This window comes from Fundulus heteroclitus, chromosome 9, assembly GCF_011125445.2.
Source record: "Fundulus heteroclitus isolate FHET01 chromosome 9, MU-UCD_Fhet_4.1, whole genome shotgun sequence".
Classification (NCBI taxonomy): domain Eukaryota; kingdom Metazoa; phylum Chordata; class Actinopteri; order Cyprinodontiformes; family Fundulidae; genus Fundulus; species Fundulus heteroclitus.
In genome coordinates, this window is record NC_046369.1 from 30,544,918 (window position 1) to 30,564,334 (window position 19,417).

The window sequence follows — 19,417 nt, forward strand, 5'->3', positions numbered from 1 at the left end:
TGTTTTATCTTTTCTGGATTAATTTATTTTCTAACGTTAACGTTTTTTGCCACTGTCAATGATTTATCGTAATATTCTCAGACCGCACATCGCTTTTCTAACACAAGGGGGCGCTCTCGTTTCTGAACAATTTCATTGTGCAGCTCTTCGTTTAAAGCATTAAAAAGCAGCTTTTTAATGCTTAATGCTTTAGTTGATTTTATTTGCTACCGTTGCCATGAGGAATCGCGTTATCTGCGATCCATTGATGAGGGCTTTTTTCACGCTCGTGCTTAACTCAGGGTTGATCGGTCTACCCTGATCGGCTATTCTTTCTGAAACGGGGCCCTGGTCATACTGGGGGATTATCAAATTTAAATGGAGTTTTTCATTCAAACTTTCCAAAATAAAGTTCCCATTTTATAATCTGTTGTAATAGTAATGTGTCCATATGTTTTATCTGTAATTTTTTAGAAATTTATGTGGAATTGAAGATAAATGAGGATGAAAACTCCAAGAGAAAAACCACAAACTTGTGGTTGGTGTTGGCTAGATGTCCTAGATGTTGCGTCACTCAGCATTTTAACCACCTAAATTGTTTACTACACATAGCTGCATTGCAAATGTAAGACTTGTCAGAATGTGAGAGCAAAATGTTTTCCTTTTCTTAGTGGTCATCTCGCCTGACCACTGGGTATTGGGATGGTCTAGGTTCATATTAAACTTTTGATTACATGTTTTAATAACACCCTGGGGAAGAGTGAGATGTCTCACTACTCCTTCCCCAAAATCAGCTTGATAACAGCACTGAATGTCATAAAAAAGGTCTGATTTCACCTTTATGCTATTCAAATATTATGGCCATGTAGAGTTGGGATTAAGCACGTCTTTGGTGGCTTTTAAAAAGGACCATACAATCAAATCCCTCAATGTTCATGACAATTGGACGCATTAAATGTTTAACTTTGAGCTGAACTTGCAACTTAACATTTTTTTTTAGGAATGTAGCACATCCTCCCCATGTTGTGCACCGTTGCTGGATTTCACCTACATCATTACATTTAGCAAGCAATTAAAGAGCTTCAACGTAAAGACAAAAATAGACATTAACTGTAATGTACTTTAGGACAAAATAAGTTTCCATTCATTACCAATGGGGTTCAAATATTTTTTATTGAAAGACAAAAAAAAAAAAAATGCTAAGGTTCTTTTTCAATGTAAAAATACATTTTTCTACAAATTCTTTATCAACAAATCATAACTTGCAGAGAGAAAAGGAGTAACAAAAAAAGAATAAATATAAAACAGATCCCCATGTAATACTTAAAAACTCCAGAAACATGAATTTCAGTATCGTACGATAAATCTCACCAAGCAACTGTAACAGCAGGTGAAAATTTGTTCTGCTTAGTGAGAGCTACCTGTTAAAGGTGCGAGGAAAAAAGTAAAAAAAAAACATCACAAACAAAACTCCACGCGGTTCCGTTTGCAGATTCATCATTGACAGAACCAGTCGCAGGGTTTTTTTAGAGTCCACAAAGAAATTCTCAAAAACCAAAAATACTGAGGGAGGAAGTTCTAAATAATGCTCTCCCCGAATCACTGCCATTAGTCAGTAAGAGGTTAACAGCAGCATCTCCCCTAAAACTGCAACAAGTTAATGGCTAAAGACAGGGATCGCCATTGCCAGTGCATTTCACCGTTCTCAAAGGTTACATGCCTTAAAAACGCAAAAGGCTTTACAAAACGGCGCCTTTTAAATAACCAATGACTTCTATCCCAGTGATGCATCAGTACCACTCATCTGTACGACAGCTGACGACAACGATCATCCCAAGGCTGAACTCGGAGATGTTCCGACCCTGAAATACACGGTTTCTATCCAAAAACCAGAAAAATAACTGAATTTACATATTATTGTTCCCTTGTTCTTAATACTCCACGTACAATACTATAAGACACAAGAAAACATCTAAAAATCCTGCAACATTCCCTCTGGAGGATTTTGTTACCATGGCAGCAGCATGAGGGGCAGGAGGGTGGTGCAGCTTCTTTCCCGTTAAGACGCACAACAGAAAGTTAACGGAGCATCCTTCCCAACGCTTCCATTAATCTGCTGCTTGAGCACCCCATAAATAAAAGTAGTACTAAAAATAGAGTTTTCCCATTCGCTGGCTTCAAAGGATCACATCCAGTGTCTGTCACACAACAACCTTCCCCTTGATCTCCAGCTTGGTGCTGTCGCTCGGTTTGCTGGACTGCTCCTCTGTGAGGGTGATGTACGAATACACCAAGCTGCCAGCAATACTGCAAACACACAGCAAAACACACTGACGTTTAGTGATTTATGTGAACTTTGTTTACCAAAAATATAAAGCTAGTATTTCAGGACAATATTCACCGTAGGTTTTAACATCATTATTAAAAAGTCTGGAAGCATGTAGAGTGAAGCAAGGGGAGATAGAAATGAGTTTGCTATGCAAAACTATTCATAGCCCGTGAACTTTTCCACATTTGTCACAATTGCAAATTCCGATTTTTTTTTTTATGCAATAGACCAACACAAAGTAGTGCATAATAATGAACTGAAAGGAAAAAGATACACAACAGAAAGACTAATTTGAAGATGGTGACAATGGCAATAGTTTGTGGACTGATTTTAACAGAGAAATTACATTAAACAGGTGTTGGTTAAAGGAGTGGAGACAGCGCGGAGAGGGGCTCTACGTTTTTTGATTGGCTCGTTTGTCCTCCGGAAACATCATACATGCTAGGATATCGGGCCAAGACACTCAAACATGTTGAATATCCCCGACTTGAGGTTGGAGGAGTCCCAAGCAGACCAGATCACTCTTAACACACCACACACAGCAGGAATATCTCTTAAGGTTATCTAAGAGCCATCCCGATAGTCGAGGCATGTCAGAAGAATATCTGCACAAAAAGCGGGCAGATTATCCTGCCGTGTGAACCAGGATAACCAATTTCCTAACACTGTGCTTCAAAGAAGGCAGCTCTAATTTAAACCAGGGAGCCAGCTTCCTGTGAATAATCACCTTCTTTTTCAAGGGAGCTACATTGTCTAATGCAGTACGCAATGACAAAGTCACACCGTTAACAAAGGCATCTATTTGTGAATGGGAAGAAACAACATTGCTGCAATCTGCAGGGTATTTCTGCAATACTGACGATATTAAGAGGGGGACAGACTCTTTAAAGTTTGATGTAGCACTGTCCAATAAAGATCTACTATAATGGAACCCTCTTTTGGGGGTGGAGAACCCAGTTAGATTAAAATCAAATATTATGATCAGATAGGACAGGCTTGTGAGGAAATACTGTTAATTCTTCACAATCAATGCCATATGTCAGCACAAGGTCTAAAGTATGGAGCCAAGAGTGTGTCGGTTTATGCACATTTTGAGCAAAACTAATTTAATCTAGGATATTTTTAAAGGCTACGCTAAGTTCATCACATTCTGTGTCAACATGAATGTTGAAATCCCCCACTACAATAACATTGTCAGTGTTTATCACCAAATCAGATAAGAAGTCTGACAACTGATCCAAAAACTGAGAGTAAGGGCCTGGTGGACGATACAAAACACAAACAGAAGAAGATTTATTGCTTTGCAATTTGGATGAGGGAAACTGAGGGTTAAATGTTCAAAAGAATATTTATTAATTAGCCTGGGACTAATTAATAAATCAGACTGACAGATGGTTGCTACTCCTCCTCCTGGCTCCCATTGCAAAGAAGAATTGGCAAACATGTCAATATCTAGATGTGCAGAGCTGAAACCTTCCCCAAAAGACTTGCACCTGTAGCTGCAGCCAAATGTGGCTCCGCAAAATGTTGACTCAGAGGGGCTGAATGCAAATGTACGCTAAAATTCTGCCACTTTTATCTGTAAAGATTTTTGTAGTCACAAATGGTTTTCTTTCCACATCACAGAAGCATACTTTTGTGTTGGTCTATAACATAGCAAAAATATGAAAATGTTCCAAGGGCTTTAAATGCTCTTACTAGACACCCTAATCCACAAGTATTCCCAATATCTGTCAAAAAAGTCTTGGCTACCCATTCAAAGATTTGAGTAATAAAACAATCATTACAGTCCCAACATGCCAACAAGCTTATTTCAAAGCAATAATACATAGAAATGCAGGGTAATAAAATTCAGCTTTCATTTTCTCTATCAGACTTAATTAGATTTAGGTGTGAGTGTTAAGTCTTTCACTTTCACCTCATTTAGGCTCAGGATCCTCATTCCATCACTGAAAACAACTAAAAATAGAACCCTGATTCGTCGTACCTGATGTTCAAACCTATGAAGTTAGTCCAAGAGAAAATGTAGTCTCCACCAAACACCATCCCGATGTACGTCACCAGGACATTCTGCAAAGTAAAAAATTTAAAAAAATCAATGCGTTTGGTGTCAGATCACAATTTATCTGTAACTTTAGCGAAACAGTGCAGCTCACCTTAATGCAGCCTACAATAGTAGTCGTTAAAGCAGAGTTGTACTGTGTGCATAGCACAGTAGAATACATCAGAATAAACCTGTAATGGCAGGAGAAAAAAAAAAATGTCCCTTCAACACATAAGTCAACGCTTGTTCCAACACAAGCAGAGATTTCCGCAGCACTGAAGCAACATCTTCGTGACTGAGCCGCTCTGAATGACATCAGGTCAAGCAGGAACGGCATCTAGATTTTAATCATCATAAAACCGCAGTGCGATCCAGATGCCGTGGTGTGCACATGCACGCGTACAAACGTCTTACCCCATGACACACGAGAGGACAAACTGGGAGAGGAAAAACATATCAGACCAGCCGTCGAACTCTGTAGCCTAGGACCAGAAACAAAGCGTTAGCAACAGAGCGGAAAAAAAAAAAAAAAAAACGAGGGGAAAAAAAAACAGGATTAAATAAACAGGGGGAGTTTATCTAGATAACTCACTGCTATTAGGAATCATTGAGTCACTAGATTTGGGTGTGTCGATGTCAGGTTTGGGTGAAAGTTAAAAGGAAAAACTGCTTCAGTTAACTGAGCATTGAAGGTTTTAAAAATGTCCCGACAACTTTCTCTTTAAAACTAGCACATCCAGCGCTGCCGTTCCAGCCGATTAAACAAGGTGGTTAACTGTATCTGTGCTGTGGTCATCCGGGGCAGAGCTGCTGCAGGCACAGCTAGCAGAGCGCCGCTAGTATAGGTGCATAATGGCATCTTTGTGCTCCTCGGGCTGCTGGGGCCCAGCTGGACAGCCCAGGAGGCCTCTGCCAAGACGTAGCCAGAAACACCACAAGGGACAGCTCACATTTACCGCAGATTAAGAAAAACGAACGGATAGGCACAATCTTTGTGTCTTTGATTAACGGGAACTGTGTCCAGAGCAAAATGAGGAATCGCCAGGGATAAACCCAAAGTTTTATTTAGAATGACCACTCCCCCTCCCCCCAAAAAAAGAAAAGAAAAACAAGCAGAAGAGTCACAGCACTTACCTTTTGCATGTCTCCAGTCGCTTCAGCCAACAGGAGTGTGGGCAGGATCATAAATAACGCATTATAGTATAATAATCCATATTTCCCCAACTCCTGTAAAAAAAAGAAACAGGAGCAGTAGGGGAAGAAAATGAGTCGGGTCAGAACAGGGAGCCTTATTCACCATTTTTTTTTTTTTTCTTCTCAGTACTGACGTCATGCGCTGCCAAGACGCCGGACCGCTACTACACGTTTGTCCGGCTCTGGCTGCCCTCGTTCTACCAAGACGGCGCCAGCCTCGCTCTAGATAAGCGAGACGGCACACTCTAGGCTTCACGGTGCCAAAAGCTGGATCCTGGCGTAACGCGAGAGTCATGAGAAGGCTCCTCTTGCGACACGAAAAGCCAAATAAAAAAACAAAAAAAAACAAGCTAAAACGTGTTCCCGCTTTGAGGAAAGGATCATTTACCCAACATTTTCTGATTAGACGCAAGAAAAAGAACATCAGTGCACTCTGAAAGGGGGTCTCTCGACAAACACACATTCCAGTGCTGTTAGCTCAACCCAGTTAGGAGTAAAGTAACTTATTTTTTTTGTTTTTTTTTAAAGAAACTACTGCACCCTGAAACCCTTAAAGGAAAGCTCTGATTCTCTGCTGCTAACAGGAACTGGAAGCCGATCGGGGATCCCGTCCCAACAATGGCCACCATTCATCCCGGTGGTTCTGCCACATACCTTTGCGTCCAGCTTCTGCTTTACGTAGGCTCCGTTGGCTGCGGTCAGAACATCGTTCATCAGAATGAAGACGTAGCCTTGCAGGTCAAAGGACAGGTCGGCACTTTGAACACAAGATAGGCGAAAGGGGAATATGAATGAAAGATGATCCTGTTTTGTCCTTTGGAGTTTCAACTTTTGGCATGCTGTACTTCAGTTTGCTGTAGATGTGGGGCAGTGACCCCAAAGGTCGTATATCAAGACAAAAGGCCCGCTTTGTAGCGAAGGCAATTCACGGGCCAGGACACCTGGAAACAGTAGAGCTTACCTTGCGGCTATGAACGCCCCAAGGATCATTGTAAACACTGTCAGCTGGACCGGCCTGGAGAACTTCTTCCTGCCACGGGTCAAACATAACGAAACTCAATCCGGCTGCTTTGAGCTCGCGAACAATAAACCAGCATCGCCCGTGCAAAGAAAAGGGCGCTTGGCGTCACACTGGACACATGAACCAGCGAGCGATAAGAAGAGAAAGTGGGCTGTCTTGTGGCGACCAGTCTTACTTAAGCAGAAATCCCTCAGCCAGCATGGTGAACAGGATGGAGAATCTCCTGAGGACTGTAAACATCGGCAAACTGGGGACACAAAGTGCAAGAGAATGAGCCCCTGAGCGACCTTCCTCCGTCTTGTCGGTGCCTAGAGGAGTACTTACTTGAGCCGCTTGGTACCAAAAAGACCAGTGATTTGATTTCCCACATACAGGAGAGGTAGAGGAAATGTCTGGAACGACAAGGATTTCACATCAGGCGTGATGTTAATGGGGTGGGGAGGGGTGTCATATCCAAGACAAGATAAATCTATAGCCAGAAAACTTTCTCAGAAGAAAGAACTCGTCTGTGTGCAAGTCTTACCTTGTGAGGTATACTCTCATCCAGATCTGGGAAGGTGATCACCCTCGCAGCCTTGCCCACCGACAGCACGATCACCGTGGCCAGCATCTGCACCAGAGACACGCCGGAGGAAATCAGCCCAGCTCCAGCTGCCTCGTTTAATGCCCATTGTAAATAAATAAATAAATAAAAGCGTGAAAACGCTAAACTTACTTGTCCTATGCCCACGCATATTGATGAGGGGAACCTGGGAGAGCATGTGAAACAAAAGCAATTCACCTGAATGTTAGCCGACACGTACAAAACAAAGAGCTAGAAACGACTTCTGAATACGGCGCGAAAGAAAGTCGAGCCTCTGTCTGTGTCGGTGAAGAGCGTCGCTGGCGGCCAGCGGAGCTCCGGAGCTCCGCGCGAGGCTGCCTCCGCTGGAGCCACAGCCGCCAGAGCCACAACTTCCCAGCCGCTACTGCTAGCTTGGCAGCCGCGCTGGCGCGAGAGGAGCCGTTACCTGTAGTTGGTGAGGACGCTCTTGTTCACCACGACGATGAGGAACGAGCTGAGACCGTAAAACCCGGCGGCAAACAGCTTCACGAACAGCGTGGAGGGTTTATCCGCCATCACCGGCAACTTCTCATTCCGCTATGAGCCTCTGCGCTCCCCCTGCTGCCATCATCACTCCAGGGGCTCGCCCTCTCCCTCGCAGACACACGCGGCGCGTGCGCGCACGCACGACGCGGGCACGTCGACGTTTTACAACTTCCGCTGCGAGTCTGCGCTGCCCACACGGCCACGAGCATAAACATTATTTACGTATATGTATATAATGTCTATGTGTTGGCCCTCCTTGAGTCTTAATAGTTTCGCTTCTTTAAAAAAAAAAATCTCTCTCTCTCTCTCTCTCTCTCTCTCTCTCTCTCTCTCTCTCTCTCTCTGTGTATATATATATATATATATATATATATATATATATATATATATATATATATATATATATATATATATATATATATATATATATAATGAACCAAATACCTATTTTATCAAGTGTAAAACAAAAAAACTTATCTGCCAAATGAAAGTGTAGTATATCAACGAATAATCAAGCTCCATAATGACTTTGGGATCTTGTAAATTCATATTTTCTCCACTTAAACAGTTCTTGCCAAGACAGTTTGATTTTAGAGTAAAAAATTCAAGAAGTAGCTGTAAAGAATCAAATGTGTATCCAATGTTTAGTAACTAAAAGATATCCTTCTAGTTACTAAACACATTTTTATTCTGTGATCCCTTTAATTCTGGTTTCAGTATATTTAACCCCTTTGTGGGGTATTGTTTATTTGTTTTTGTTTTATTCTGCATTGTTTTATCCACATTAAGAACTAGACTTGAAGTAAAATCTCTTTTTACGCAGAGCTTAAAGGTTTTGTGATTTTCAACGTATCTCATCCGATTTCCTGTAAAGTGCTTCGTATTGTCTTGTGTAGGAATAGTGCAATCCATGTCTTTTTATTGTATCCCAACTAACATTATTTTGAAATACTCTCATTAACAAATAGTTATGTTGCTGCCGAGTGTGTAGATAATGCCCACCTTGCTGCTTTATTGTTTTAGTGATCTGCACTTTTAAATAGTGTGACCAAATGATAAGAATAAATGTTTACAACCCTTACATTGACGAGACAAAAAGCATTTTCCCTGGCGCTGACAAGACGTGTCTGAAAAGATTGGAAATATGTGTAAAAATTGCCAGCAGCAACATGCAGATCCAGAGCAAAGGTTATGATGATTGACAACATCCACTATCGAATCATCAACTATTCACCTTCTCTATGATTCCAGACTGAAGAACGTTTAACAGAAGTCATTTAATCTGTCCACAGCATTTCACATCAACATATTTTTACTAACTTGTGATTTCAGGCTTTTATCGTTTTTTTCTGTTATTTATTTAATGTAATTTTCTGGCCTGATAAACTTTTTTTTTCACTCCCCAGTGTTTCTGACATGCTGTTAAGCAAATCCCCAGCTAAGAAAAAATCCCCATGTAATTGCCAAAAAAAAAAAAGATTTTTTTTTTATGTGAACAAATTTGTCTCCCTGTTTGTCCGTCCTTCCATCCGTCCACCTTCTGAAACCATGCAAGGTCGGTACAATCATAGTAAGTATGTGAAATCCATATTCTCCTCCTCTGAAGTTCAAAGGAGGATCAATTAAATCTTTAATTGCAATTTATTGAACAAGGTATTGGATGGTGACCTGTCCAGGGTGTACCCCGCCGCCAGCACCCCTTGCGACCCCACAATGGAAAGACATGTTAGAAAATGGATGGATGGTATTGGACGGTAAAAACCTGAAAATTAGCAATAAGCAGTTCCTCTTACTTATAGCGATTGAAACAAAATACAGGACTGTTTAATGTGTGATTTAACTGAAATTGTGTTTAAACAGGTAAATTCTTAGCCCTTTTCAGATGCGAGCATGCATTAACATTTATTGCTAATCCATGTAACTGCAAACTAAATTGATTGCATTATTGACAATTTGTTCTAAAGCTAAAGTTGAGGCAGTAAAATGATCTCAGTCATCTTGCACGTTGCTTATTGAGTATTTATTGGGGTCAGTTTACAGTCAGCTTCCATCCATGTTCACTATAAGATGGACCGTGTATTGCGAATGGCGGACTCCGAAGGAGAAGCTTGGAGCTCTTGGTTTTGTAAAGGTTGTCTGTAAGGAAGAATAAAAAATATCTGAGGAAGTTAAGGATTTTTAGCTGTTTCTGGAACATAAAATGTTATATACAAAAAAAAAAGAGTTAAGAAAAACATACATATCTGTATCATCCATGATACAGATATGCACAGCACCTTGTAGGACTTCAACCAAAGATGATGTGAAGTCAAAGGTATTTCCTTACAGGGCGTGCAATTAATTTGGGTATAATATTCTGATATCTTTCCTCCTGGGTTTCCTCACTGTCCTGCCCCTGTTTATTAAATGGTAAAAAGCCTCTACATGTATGGCACATTATAAAGCACTGAGGACCACAAAGCACTTTACACTACGGCTCCATCCGAATACACCTAAATATAGGTCCTATAGCTCCTGTTCCATCTTTCATGGGGTCAACAGTAAGAACACTATTGTGGGGGGGAGGAGAAGGGGCTTCGAACTGCTGTGCTGATTTCGGACTGCCTTTTACTCCGACATGGATGATGCGAGTCAAATTCGGGACTACAGCCTTCCGAAAATGAACGACAAACAAAGGGAACACAATTTCAGATTAATCTATGCAAATAATATTATTCCAGAAGTGTTGGTATCTATGTTCTCTCTGGGAAACTTTAGTTTGAGCTTCATGTTTTTTTTTCTTCTGCTCCGAGATCAGTTGTTTACTCCCTGCACTCCTCTCATAAACGTTAAGCCGGTGCAATGTCAATTTTATTTGTATAGCCCATTTAAAAACAAAAAAACTTGACCAAAGTGCTTCAGAAGATTATAACCCGATAGAGATACCAAGACCCCCTGCAGTTTGCTTGTCGCTGTGGAGTTTGAGTTGAAGACACCATCGCACACCTTCTTCAACAAACCCACTGCTCCTTGGTCACATTAGGGTTTTTTCGTAAATGTTAACAAGCGTTTCAGTTGAGAGTCACCTGCAAACAGCTGCATAATGTCAAACCTACAAAAAAATTATTTTGTATCATGTCCCCTTGATCTTATGCATCCTCCCCCCAAAAATATAATTTTATGCAAAATAAATCAGGGTGTGGTGCTTCTGAAAGACACATTTAATATACCAAATATGAATTTAGAATAGCTTCATCATGAGATAAAGGGGATCATTCAGAAAAACTTTACATTTATATGTTGAGCATCACACTTTCCTCTAAAAGGTGTTGGCCCATAGACATTTTATACGTAGACACCTCGCTGGGCGGGTTCTGCCTATGCTGCGGATGTCAGAGTGTCCGCCATGTTGAATGTGGCGAATCTGCAGTTAGACTCAGACACTTACACAGTATCAGAGGGACTTTAATCTCAGAATATACTTTATATTCGTAATATTTTTATTTTTGTAATATGTGTTTATTTTCGTATCCCTTTGGCTTCATTCTCCTGACTTTATTCTCGTAGAGAATAAAAATTACTATTACTCCAAGACTGAAATAGTTCTGCAACATATATACAAGGAACATAGACGTTCACTACTCTCTGCCATGTTCAATATGGCGGTGACGTCTGCGCCCAATGAGGCGTCTACGTATTATGTCCGTGGCCACGAGCCCCTTATAGTTTGTTAGCTGGAATTCCTTACGTCTGGGTTGATAATATGAAGGTAGAAATGTTTCAAATCACCCGAGCTTGTATTTTGGAGGCGAGCCTGTAAATGATGATGTGAGAAGTTGTACTGCATTTTTTTTTTTTACTTGTACAACAAAATAATTACTTAATTACACACACACATGTGTAATTAAGAACTAGACTATGAGGTTGTGTGTAGTTGTATGTATTCACACACAAAAACATAATTCATTACATATTTAAATTTGTTCAACTTGTGCCAAACAGTGTTGTAGTACTCGAGTCCGAGACTCGAACTCGAGTCCGAGTCATTAGCTAAATTTAGAGACTCGTGACTGCGCAAAAGCTGGGGCCCAATCTTTGCGCCCCTGGATTTGAGCACTGATGACTCGAACTTGGACTCGGACTCCTACATTCAGATCATTCTGACTCGGAAATTGAGAAAAAGACTCGGCTTTTTTTTATATCATTAGGCTATAATTTTAATATGTCATTAGAATATTATTTGGTGTATGATTTTAATATCTAAATGTCGTACCGCGCACGTGACGTCACCATCTCATGAGCAACGCCCCTTGCCGCTAAGGAAGGGCAAACAGTGTGAGCCACAGCTAAGCTTGGCTCACACACGATATGACCGACTTTACAGCTGTTAAACTTTCACAAGAGAATGTCCAGGCGCCCATTTTACTGGTAGAACTGTGGAACAACATACCAACGTTCAGCTCAAACGATGGATTGAGTGTCGAGGGCTCGGAAAGACTGGAAAACTGGCCAAGTTGATAGGAAGGTAAGTCGTTGTTTTTCTCCTGCTCGGCGTTCATAGCGTCATCGGTCGTTTTTTTTTTTCTGTTTGTAGTCACCGTCCAGGAATCGGTATAAATTTTCTGGCCCGCCGAACAATTTAGTCCGGTCCGGTGGCCAAATGAATTATCATTATCCAACGGCTGTATCTCCTCGCTGCATCGACCGATACACACCAGATTTGTTGTGAGTCATGGGGAACGCTGCCGAACGCGTTTGTGGGAATCGCCCGGTGGACGGGCGAGGAAAATGCGTAACAGCATCTGCGGTGGCGGGCGGGCGGCGGTGCGCGAACCCCGCCCGCCGGCCGGAGCCGCGGCGGTGGCCAATAGGCCGGAGTGCGCTTGGCTGCGAGGGCCGATCGACGCCGCTTGCGGCTTTAACATCCTTCATATGCGGCCTATCAGCGTACCTCGAGTCGCTGTTGCACGTTCCATAACAACAATGTTTAAAAACCATGGTTAGGCGACGTCTTAGACTTGGAAAAAGCGGTAGTTTTACCGAGTAAAACCAGGGTAACTACAGCGAAAGAGTTAATAGTGCAATGGAATGTTACTGCTTCATGTCATACATCACACGTCAATAGTGACTCGACTCGGACTTGACTCGGATGAGTAGTGGACTCGACTCGGATTTTTTTTTAATGACTTGGACTTGACTCGGACTTGAACACTGGTGACTCGAACCTGGACTCGGACTCGAGGCATAGTGACTTGACTACAACACTGGTGCCAAATGTCCCACTGTAAACACAATCAGTGAACGCAGCTCGAATGTGCTGCTGCGCATGCTCAACTCTTGTCTCACAGGCGCACAGCTCTCTCCCGTCACGCGTGACTTTTGAAACATTCCCTGCAGCTGTTGATAACATGTATCCAGGAGTTCTCAGTGGTTAGGATTCGAGCCATTTCCACACATTTATTACTACCCCATCGTTTTGAGCTGAGCTGTGGGTTTTATCCACGTACAAATTGGGAGGATACAGCTGTGAACATCCAGGCTTTTTTAAATGAACATGGTTGATGTGCACTGTTGCTACAAAGGTCAGGACTGCAGTCAGGCTTTCCCATCCTGGTGGTCCCAAATTCAGGAGTCTGAGGCACTCAGACTTTTTTTCCCCTTGTTAAGTACTTGTTTTTAAATCTTTATGGAGGGGGGGGGGGAGTACTGACATGGTTTATCTACATTTCTTATAGTGCATAAGCAATACTTTTTACACTTAATGAGAAAACTATTGTAATTCACTAAAACCACTGATGACCTCAGGTGTTCCCCGCTTCTTGCCCAATGATCGTTGGAAACAGGATGGGTGGATCAATGAACAAATGGAAGAATGTTTGATCTTCTCAGTTTTTTTTAAGAGTTAGAAACAATTACAGTAGTAATTATAAAAGCATTGCATTTCTAAATACTTTAAACTACCCATTGCAGTGGCTATTTTTCCATTAAAATATTTACAAGCAGAGCTTCTAATGCTTCGTTTCCAACTATACCCCTGAAAAGTCGCCCATTTTCCTTAGCCCTCCCCCTACCCTACAAAACTACCCTACCTCAGAAAGGTAAACCGTGTGGCTAAGGTCGAGTTGCAAGCGGTGTAATGGGATTGGGCCAAAATATTAAAAATAAAATAATCCGCCATTATTGACTAGACAAGCCATTGGGGACGTCAGTTGTCACTCCCAGACTGTGCCACCCTGAGCAGAGAGCTATAATATCAAAAACTGCCACTGACATGTAAAAGATCAGTAAACCGCATGGGTTCATACCAAGAAAGAGGATTAGGGACACAATATTAGCTTGGAGAGAGTAGATGTAGAAGAGTGCACATAAGGTGAAACTGAGCTCAGTTGTGCCACAGTGGATCCAAATACAGCAGATGGGGTGACAAGAGAAGGAACTGTAGGATACGAGGACGTGACACGTGGTAGAACGACCTACGTGAAGGTGGTGTAGGTAGGACAAGCACAAGGCCAGAGAGACGGTGACGGACGAGTTTAGGGTGGGATCTCATCAGCGATCACCTGTCTATGGAAGGGAAGGTTTACAGTTTTACAGAGAGACCTGGTATGACCTGGTTAGGAGACAATGGCAACTTAAACTGAGAGGTGTGGGGATGAAACGGCAAACGCAGAGATGCTTTGGACATGTGTACAAGAGGGACAGAGAATCTATATGAACGAGGCTGTTCAAAATAAAGCTGCCAGCCCAAGGAGGAGGAAAAGAGGAGAACCACAGAAACATTCAATGTTAATGACCATGGATTTTGCGGCTACAGAAAAATGACAGCACAGCACAAATATGTAGACATGTGTTCAGGTATTTTTAAAGCTTCCACATGGAAATGTGTGTTGCTGGGCTGCTAGGACTGTCATCGGTCCCTTTACTTCTTATATTTTTATGAATGCATGAAATAGCCAACAAATGTGCAAAATCCTTAAATCAAAATGAACCAGCATGAGAAAGTGACACAAATGTGGAGAAACAGGATGTTCTCCTCTAAAAGACATAGTACTGCCAGTTTAATAGAGCATAAAAACAAAATACTCATGAAAAGTGACATATCTGTTTAAGAACTCCTATCTGGAAATCCATTATACAGTCCTCCATTTAGTATCCACACCAGCAGGGCTGCTGGTGAAGGAGCCATTCGGCCAACATCAAACAGTCACTGAAAGACAGCCAGCTCCCTGACCTGACCTGAAGGCCTGTGTGTGTTTTGGCAGGTGGTTTTGGGATAAAAACCTGACGTGTCTCTGATAAGACAAGGGGTCTGTGCATGTGCCACGTTTTCAAACAGAAACCCAGGTGCTGGATCAGCCCTTCATTCCTCCTTTTCAACAGAGAGGAGGACGCCTGAGCTCAGACATGTCCGGGCTCAATGCATCGATCGGATACTTCCTGTCTGTGGCCACTTCTGCCGGCTTGGTTCGAGCGCTCCCCCAGAAGTGGCCTCGGTTCGGCTTCCTTTCCGAGTTGGCCGCCTCGTTCATGCTGGTGGCGTGTTGGCTGGAGGTGCAGACCATCGTGGAGGTGGGCCAGTGGGCCGGGGGCCTGGGCCAGGACGTGACGGTCACCATGCTGTTTGTGCTGCTGCTGACGCACGGCGTGCTCTGTCCCGGGACGTCGGGGAATCCCAGCCTGGCCGTGGAGAGGTTCCTGCAGCTGGAGGCCGGAGCTCTGCCCACGGCGCTCGCCGTCGCAGCCCAGTTCGCCGGCGCTCACCTGGCCCTGCTCGCGGCCAGGTACTACTGGAGCCTGGAGCTGACGGACATGCACATGATCAAAAACCTGATGTCGAGGGAATGCAGCACGTCCCTGCTGGTGCCCGTGGTTCAGGGCTTTTCCACGGAGTGCGCCTGCGCCCTCGGCTTCCATCTCATCCGGTTAAATCTGCGGCGCAGGTCCGCTCTGATCCGGGTGCCCCTGATCGCAGTTCTCCTCACCTTCTTCTCCCACATCGGTGAGTCTCTCACAACTCTTTTACGTTTAAATAAAAAATATAGTTTGGTTCTAAACTTTTGTGTGTCAAACCAGCCAGGAATTACACCTCCGCTTTCATGAATCCATCTTTGGCATACGGACTCACCTTCCACTGTCCCGGGTTTACCTTCAAAGAGTACGCAGCGGTCTACTGGCTGAGCTCGCTCACGGGTACGTCACACTACACTACACAACGGCGAACTGCACGTGTGTGCCGCTGACCGTCCTTTACCTGTTGCTTCCCAGGCATGACGTTGGCCCTCCTCCTGTACATGGGCCACATTCCCCGGCTCTTTGCCAAGAACCTTCTGTATTGCCAGAAGACGCGCTTCAGAGTGCCCAAAGGAGACAAGTCCGAAAAGAAGAAGAAGTAGCGACGGATAAAAAAAAAAAAAAAGAAGAAGACTAGTGCAAGAAGTGGTTTCTAGTAATATCTGGTTTACTTTAACTCATAAGTAATAGGAGCATGTGTGTAATATTTGGAATAATAATAAAAAAAGCCATTGCTTCATTTTGGTGTCTACATTCTTAATTTTGCAAACAATTGAAGAATCTGCAACATGTATTCAGTCAAATAAATTAAATGAATATATAAAAAAAAAAAAAAAACATCCTCATCCATTGGATTTATCAAAAACATGTTTTCTACAAATAAATGAGATCTTCTGTTATGTTGCGGCAGAGCTCCCAGCATCGCGTGGTTTAGAAGGCCGTGACCCGTGAGCCTTCGCCTCCTTAGGCTGATTTTTCGCTGACGAGGCTGGATCTGTAAAGGAAAGACAGCAGACGGATGAGTTCATTAAGATAACACAAGCGTGCGGACCTTGCAGGGCGCCTTTGTGAGGGAGGAAAGGTTTAGCCTCCTCACCGGGTTGTTTGTGCTGCTCCAGCTGCGCCTCGGGTCGGTCCGTCCACAGGCGATGATCCGGGTCATTCAGTAGAGTCTTGGTCTGGCCGCAGCTCAGACACCTCACCACGGTGAAGCGAGTCTTTTTGTGTTTTCCTTATCAGACGAAGTGAAAAAAAAAAAAAAAAAAAAAAAAAAAAAAAAGGAGGCATGTATTACCAAGAATAACCAAACGCCGACTGTGTTGAATTACTGGTTCAGGCAGAAAAACCAGCACGCCATTGAAGCGCCGATGCGACTTACTGCGCTGTCTTGTCGTGGCGGTGACACCGGGTATGAGCAACGAGCAGCACCTCTTGCATAAAGTTCTCTTCACTGAGGGGTCTCTGCAAGAAAAATCAGTCAAAGTGAATGAAAGTCAAGGTTAAAGGTTCCCTCTGGATGTTCTCCTCCCTGTTTATCAAGTTTAGCAAGTCCATTCCAATTTTAGGTGCTCCTGGTTCTGTTTTAAGTGAATTTAATAAATTAAAAAAGGACAAGACTGTTAGATCTTTGACCAATAAGGCCGTTGGTCCGTATAGGTACACCATGGTTTAAAAATTGAGGTTTCAGAACTTCTAACATCTTTTAAAGTCCTTTTAATGAGAGGCCAGAAAGACTGGAGACTTTTCTCCAACAAGAAGGTAACATTTGGCTGTCTGGATGAAAATATTCCAAGCACCTGCTTAGGCGAGGCCATATTATTATTTTTTTTTATCAGGATATTTGTTGTGCAAGACAGAACGATAAGGACCATTGTGACATGAAACATCCCATATGCTTGTTTTTTTAAACAAAACAAAAAAAAAACAACCGTATGGGTAGCGTTCTTCCACCATCCGTTTCCATCCCCGAACGCGAACAAGGCTATTTTTTTACCTTGTTTGCCTGCCACTGGTCTCTTGACCTTCCACCTCGCAAACAATTTGCGCCAACAACGTAGCGAATTTCCACCCAGCTCACTTCACCGCGTCATCAATTAGGGGACGGATTATCCTCCGGGATATGAACTACATGCCTCATTGGTCAGGATATTCATCATTGCTCAATAGAAATAACCTAATTGTACTGTCTGAATTTGTATCATAAAAAAAATGCCATTTTCGCTCTTAAATAAATGGACGAGGAGAAGCCTTAACGCAACGTGAACAGACAGGAAAGTTCAGACTGTGGAACTCGAGTAAAATTTCGTTTCGCTCTACTTGCCCGTCCACTGCTCTATTTGTTGCTTCGTTCTATTCACCCAGTTGAATGAACAGAATTGTTTTCATCGCGGACCGGTTATTCGCTCCTGAACACACCTTAACATTAGGATAACATGTAAATCATTCGCCTTGTTTCTCGTCCGTTGTGAACGCACCTTTAGGGAAATATTCTGTTCATAAACACCTTGTCCTGGGGCCAGTTTTGACTAAATTTTAAGGGTTTTAACACACGTGGTTATTAGTTATTCAGGAGCACAGATGCTATTAATATATAAGGAGTTTCTGGAAAAAAGTAATTTTTCCTCAGTATTATTTTGCAACTGTCCCACAATTCTGCAAATGAATGATTTAATATGTACTGTGGTGTTCTACCTGCTCTCTGATGCATATTATACACGTAGGTCTTTCTATAGTCTTGGGAGTTGATCAATTTAGAAAGGCAATGTAATATTTGTTCAACAATATTTGTTGGAGCTGCCGCATATAAGATTTTATATATACATATATATTTATATAAAAATAAATAATGAAAGAAAATGTATCAACCTGTTTTAAAGTCACCTGATCTGATACATTAATGCACGTTGTTATTGATCATCTCAAAATTGAATGTGACTCAAAATGCTTTAACCAGCCTGGCATGATATTGATGTCATTGTTTACAGCTGATTAAACACTGTTTACTACCGCCACAAAGCAGTTTTTGCTTTCGAAAGTAGATAACGTTTGGGTATCACACAAGAATAGAAACATGATCAAAAAGTTGCTGATTTACACGGAAGTGACGCGGTACGCTTCTCGCAAGCTGCCTTCAAAATAAAACCAAAATAATAACAAATCTCCACCACAGACCCCCTTGTTTGTGTCAACCTACTGTCTGAGAACCAGCCGCCTTGCTATTGTTTTCTGTGTGAAGCAGTAGAACCGAGCCAGCTCCACGTTGTCTGGATTCTGAGCAATGACACAGTGGGCCGCCTGTGGACACACACAAAAACACAGACACCGTCGTCTCTACCCCAGGAGAAGAGCAGGGGCTGCTAGCTGCATTACGAGTAAAACTTTACCCGACCTGGTACAGGTAGTTCAGTCTTTGGTAGGCCTCTTTGTCCTTCAGATGGTGTGCCATTGTGCGTGGAGGACTCAGAGCGGCATTAGATGCGGGGAGAAGTTTACTGGCGTCAGCGTGTCGAGATCCACGTTCCTGCGACGGATGTCCGAGTGGACTCTTCAGAATAAAAGCACAGATTTCCTGACTGACATAAAGGCACGTCTCGCGACATTTTTGACGCTACCTTTATTAATTCAATTATTTATGAAATGTTTATTTCATTATTTATTTAATTTCTTCCATTTAAACCCTTCACAGTTAGTTTGGCATCGGGTGCACTGATTTTGTTGACATGGAAGTGAGAAACGGAGATGTCCGAACACGAAGCGAAGATTGCCGAAGGAGGCTGGTAAACGGAGCAAAGAGGTGTGAACTAAAGGGTCTTTTAATAAGACGTAAAAATACTGGGAAAACAGTCGCTTAAAACCTTGCAGATGTCGGACTATTACGTTAAATAAAGCAGAAATGTTGCATTAAGGTTGACATTTCCGAAGAGTTTAAAGTAGGTAAAAGATTATTTCTCCTCATTTATTGATTAGACGATTACAAAAAGTGGAAGAGTA

General features: G+C 42.5%; 3 protein-coding genes across 3 annotated transcripts; 1 reads left to right on the forward strand and 2 right to left on the reverse strand.

Moving 5' to 3' along the window:
• Nucleotides 1–1,500: 1,500 nt before the first annotated feature.
• LOC105928848 (UDP-N-acetylglucosamine/UDP-glucose/GDP-mannose transporter) lies at nt 1,501–7,798 on the reverse strand. Its single transcript, XM_012866366.3, has 12 exons — nt 7,578–7,798; nt 7,283–7,316; nt 7,091–7,177; nt 6,892–6,959; nt 6,743–6,814; nt 6,508–6,576; nt 6,201–6,303; nt 5,487–5,579; nt 4,767–4,834; nt 4,465–4,543; nt 4,296–4,378; nt 1,501–2,286 (listed from the first exon to the last, which is right to left on the reverse strand). Exons 1-12 carry the CDS (start codon nt 7,685–7,687, stop codon nt 2,181–2,183), a joined length of 972 nt encoding a protein of 323 aa, XP_012721820.2. The 5' UTR covers nt 7,688–7,798; the 3' UTR covers nt 1,501–2,180.
• Nucleotides 7,799–14,870: 7,072 nt separating this feature from the next.
• Nucleotides 14,871–16,070, forward strand: aqp12 (aquaporin 12). Its single transcript, XM_012866365.3, has 3 exons — nt 14,871–15,635; nt 15,710–15,826; nt 15,902–16,070. Exons 1-3 carry the CDS (start codon nt 15,041–15,043, stop codon nt 16,027–16,029), a joined length of 840 nt encoding a protein of 279 aa, XP_012721819.3. The 5' UTR covers nt 14,871–15,040; the 3' UTR covers nt 16,030–16,070.
• A 3-nt stretch (nt 16,071–16,073) lies between these two features.
• Nucleotides 16,074–18,977, reverse strand: rpp21 (ribonuclease P 21 subunit). The gene is made up of 5 exons (XM_012866383.3): nt 18,816–18,977; nt 18,621–18,721; nt 16,806–16,888; nt 16,524–16,658; nt 16,074–16,421 (listed from the first exon to the last, which is right to left on the reverse strand). The coding sequence occupies exons 1-5, from the start codon at nt 18,870–18,872 to the stop codon at nt 16,324–16,326; spliced, it is 474 nt and encodes a 157-aa protein (XP_012721837.2). The 5' UTR covers nt 18,873–18,977; the 3' UTR covers nt 16,074–16,323.
• Nucleotides 18,978–19,417: the final 440 nt, after the last annotated feature.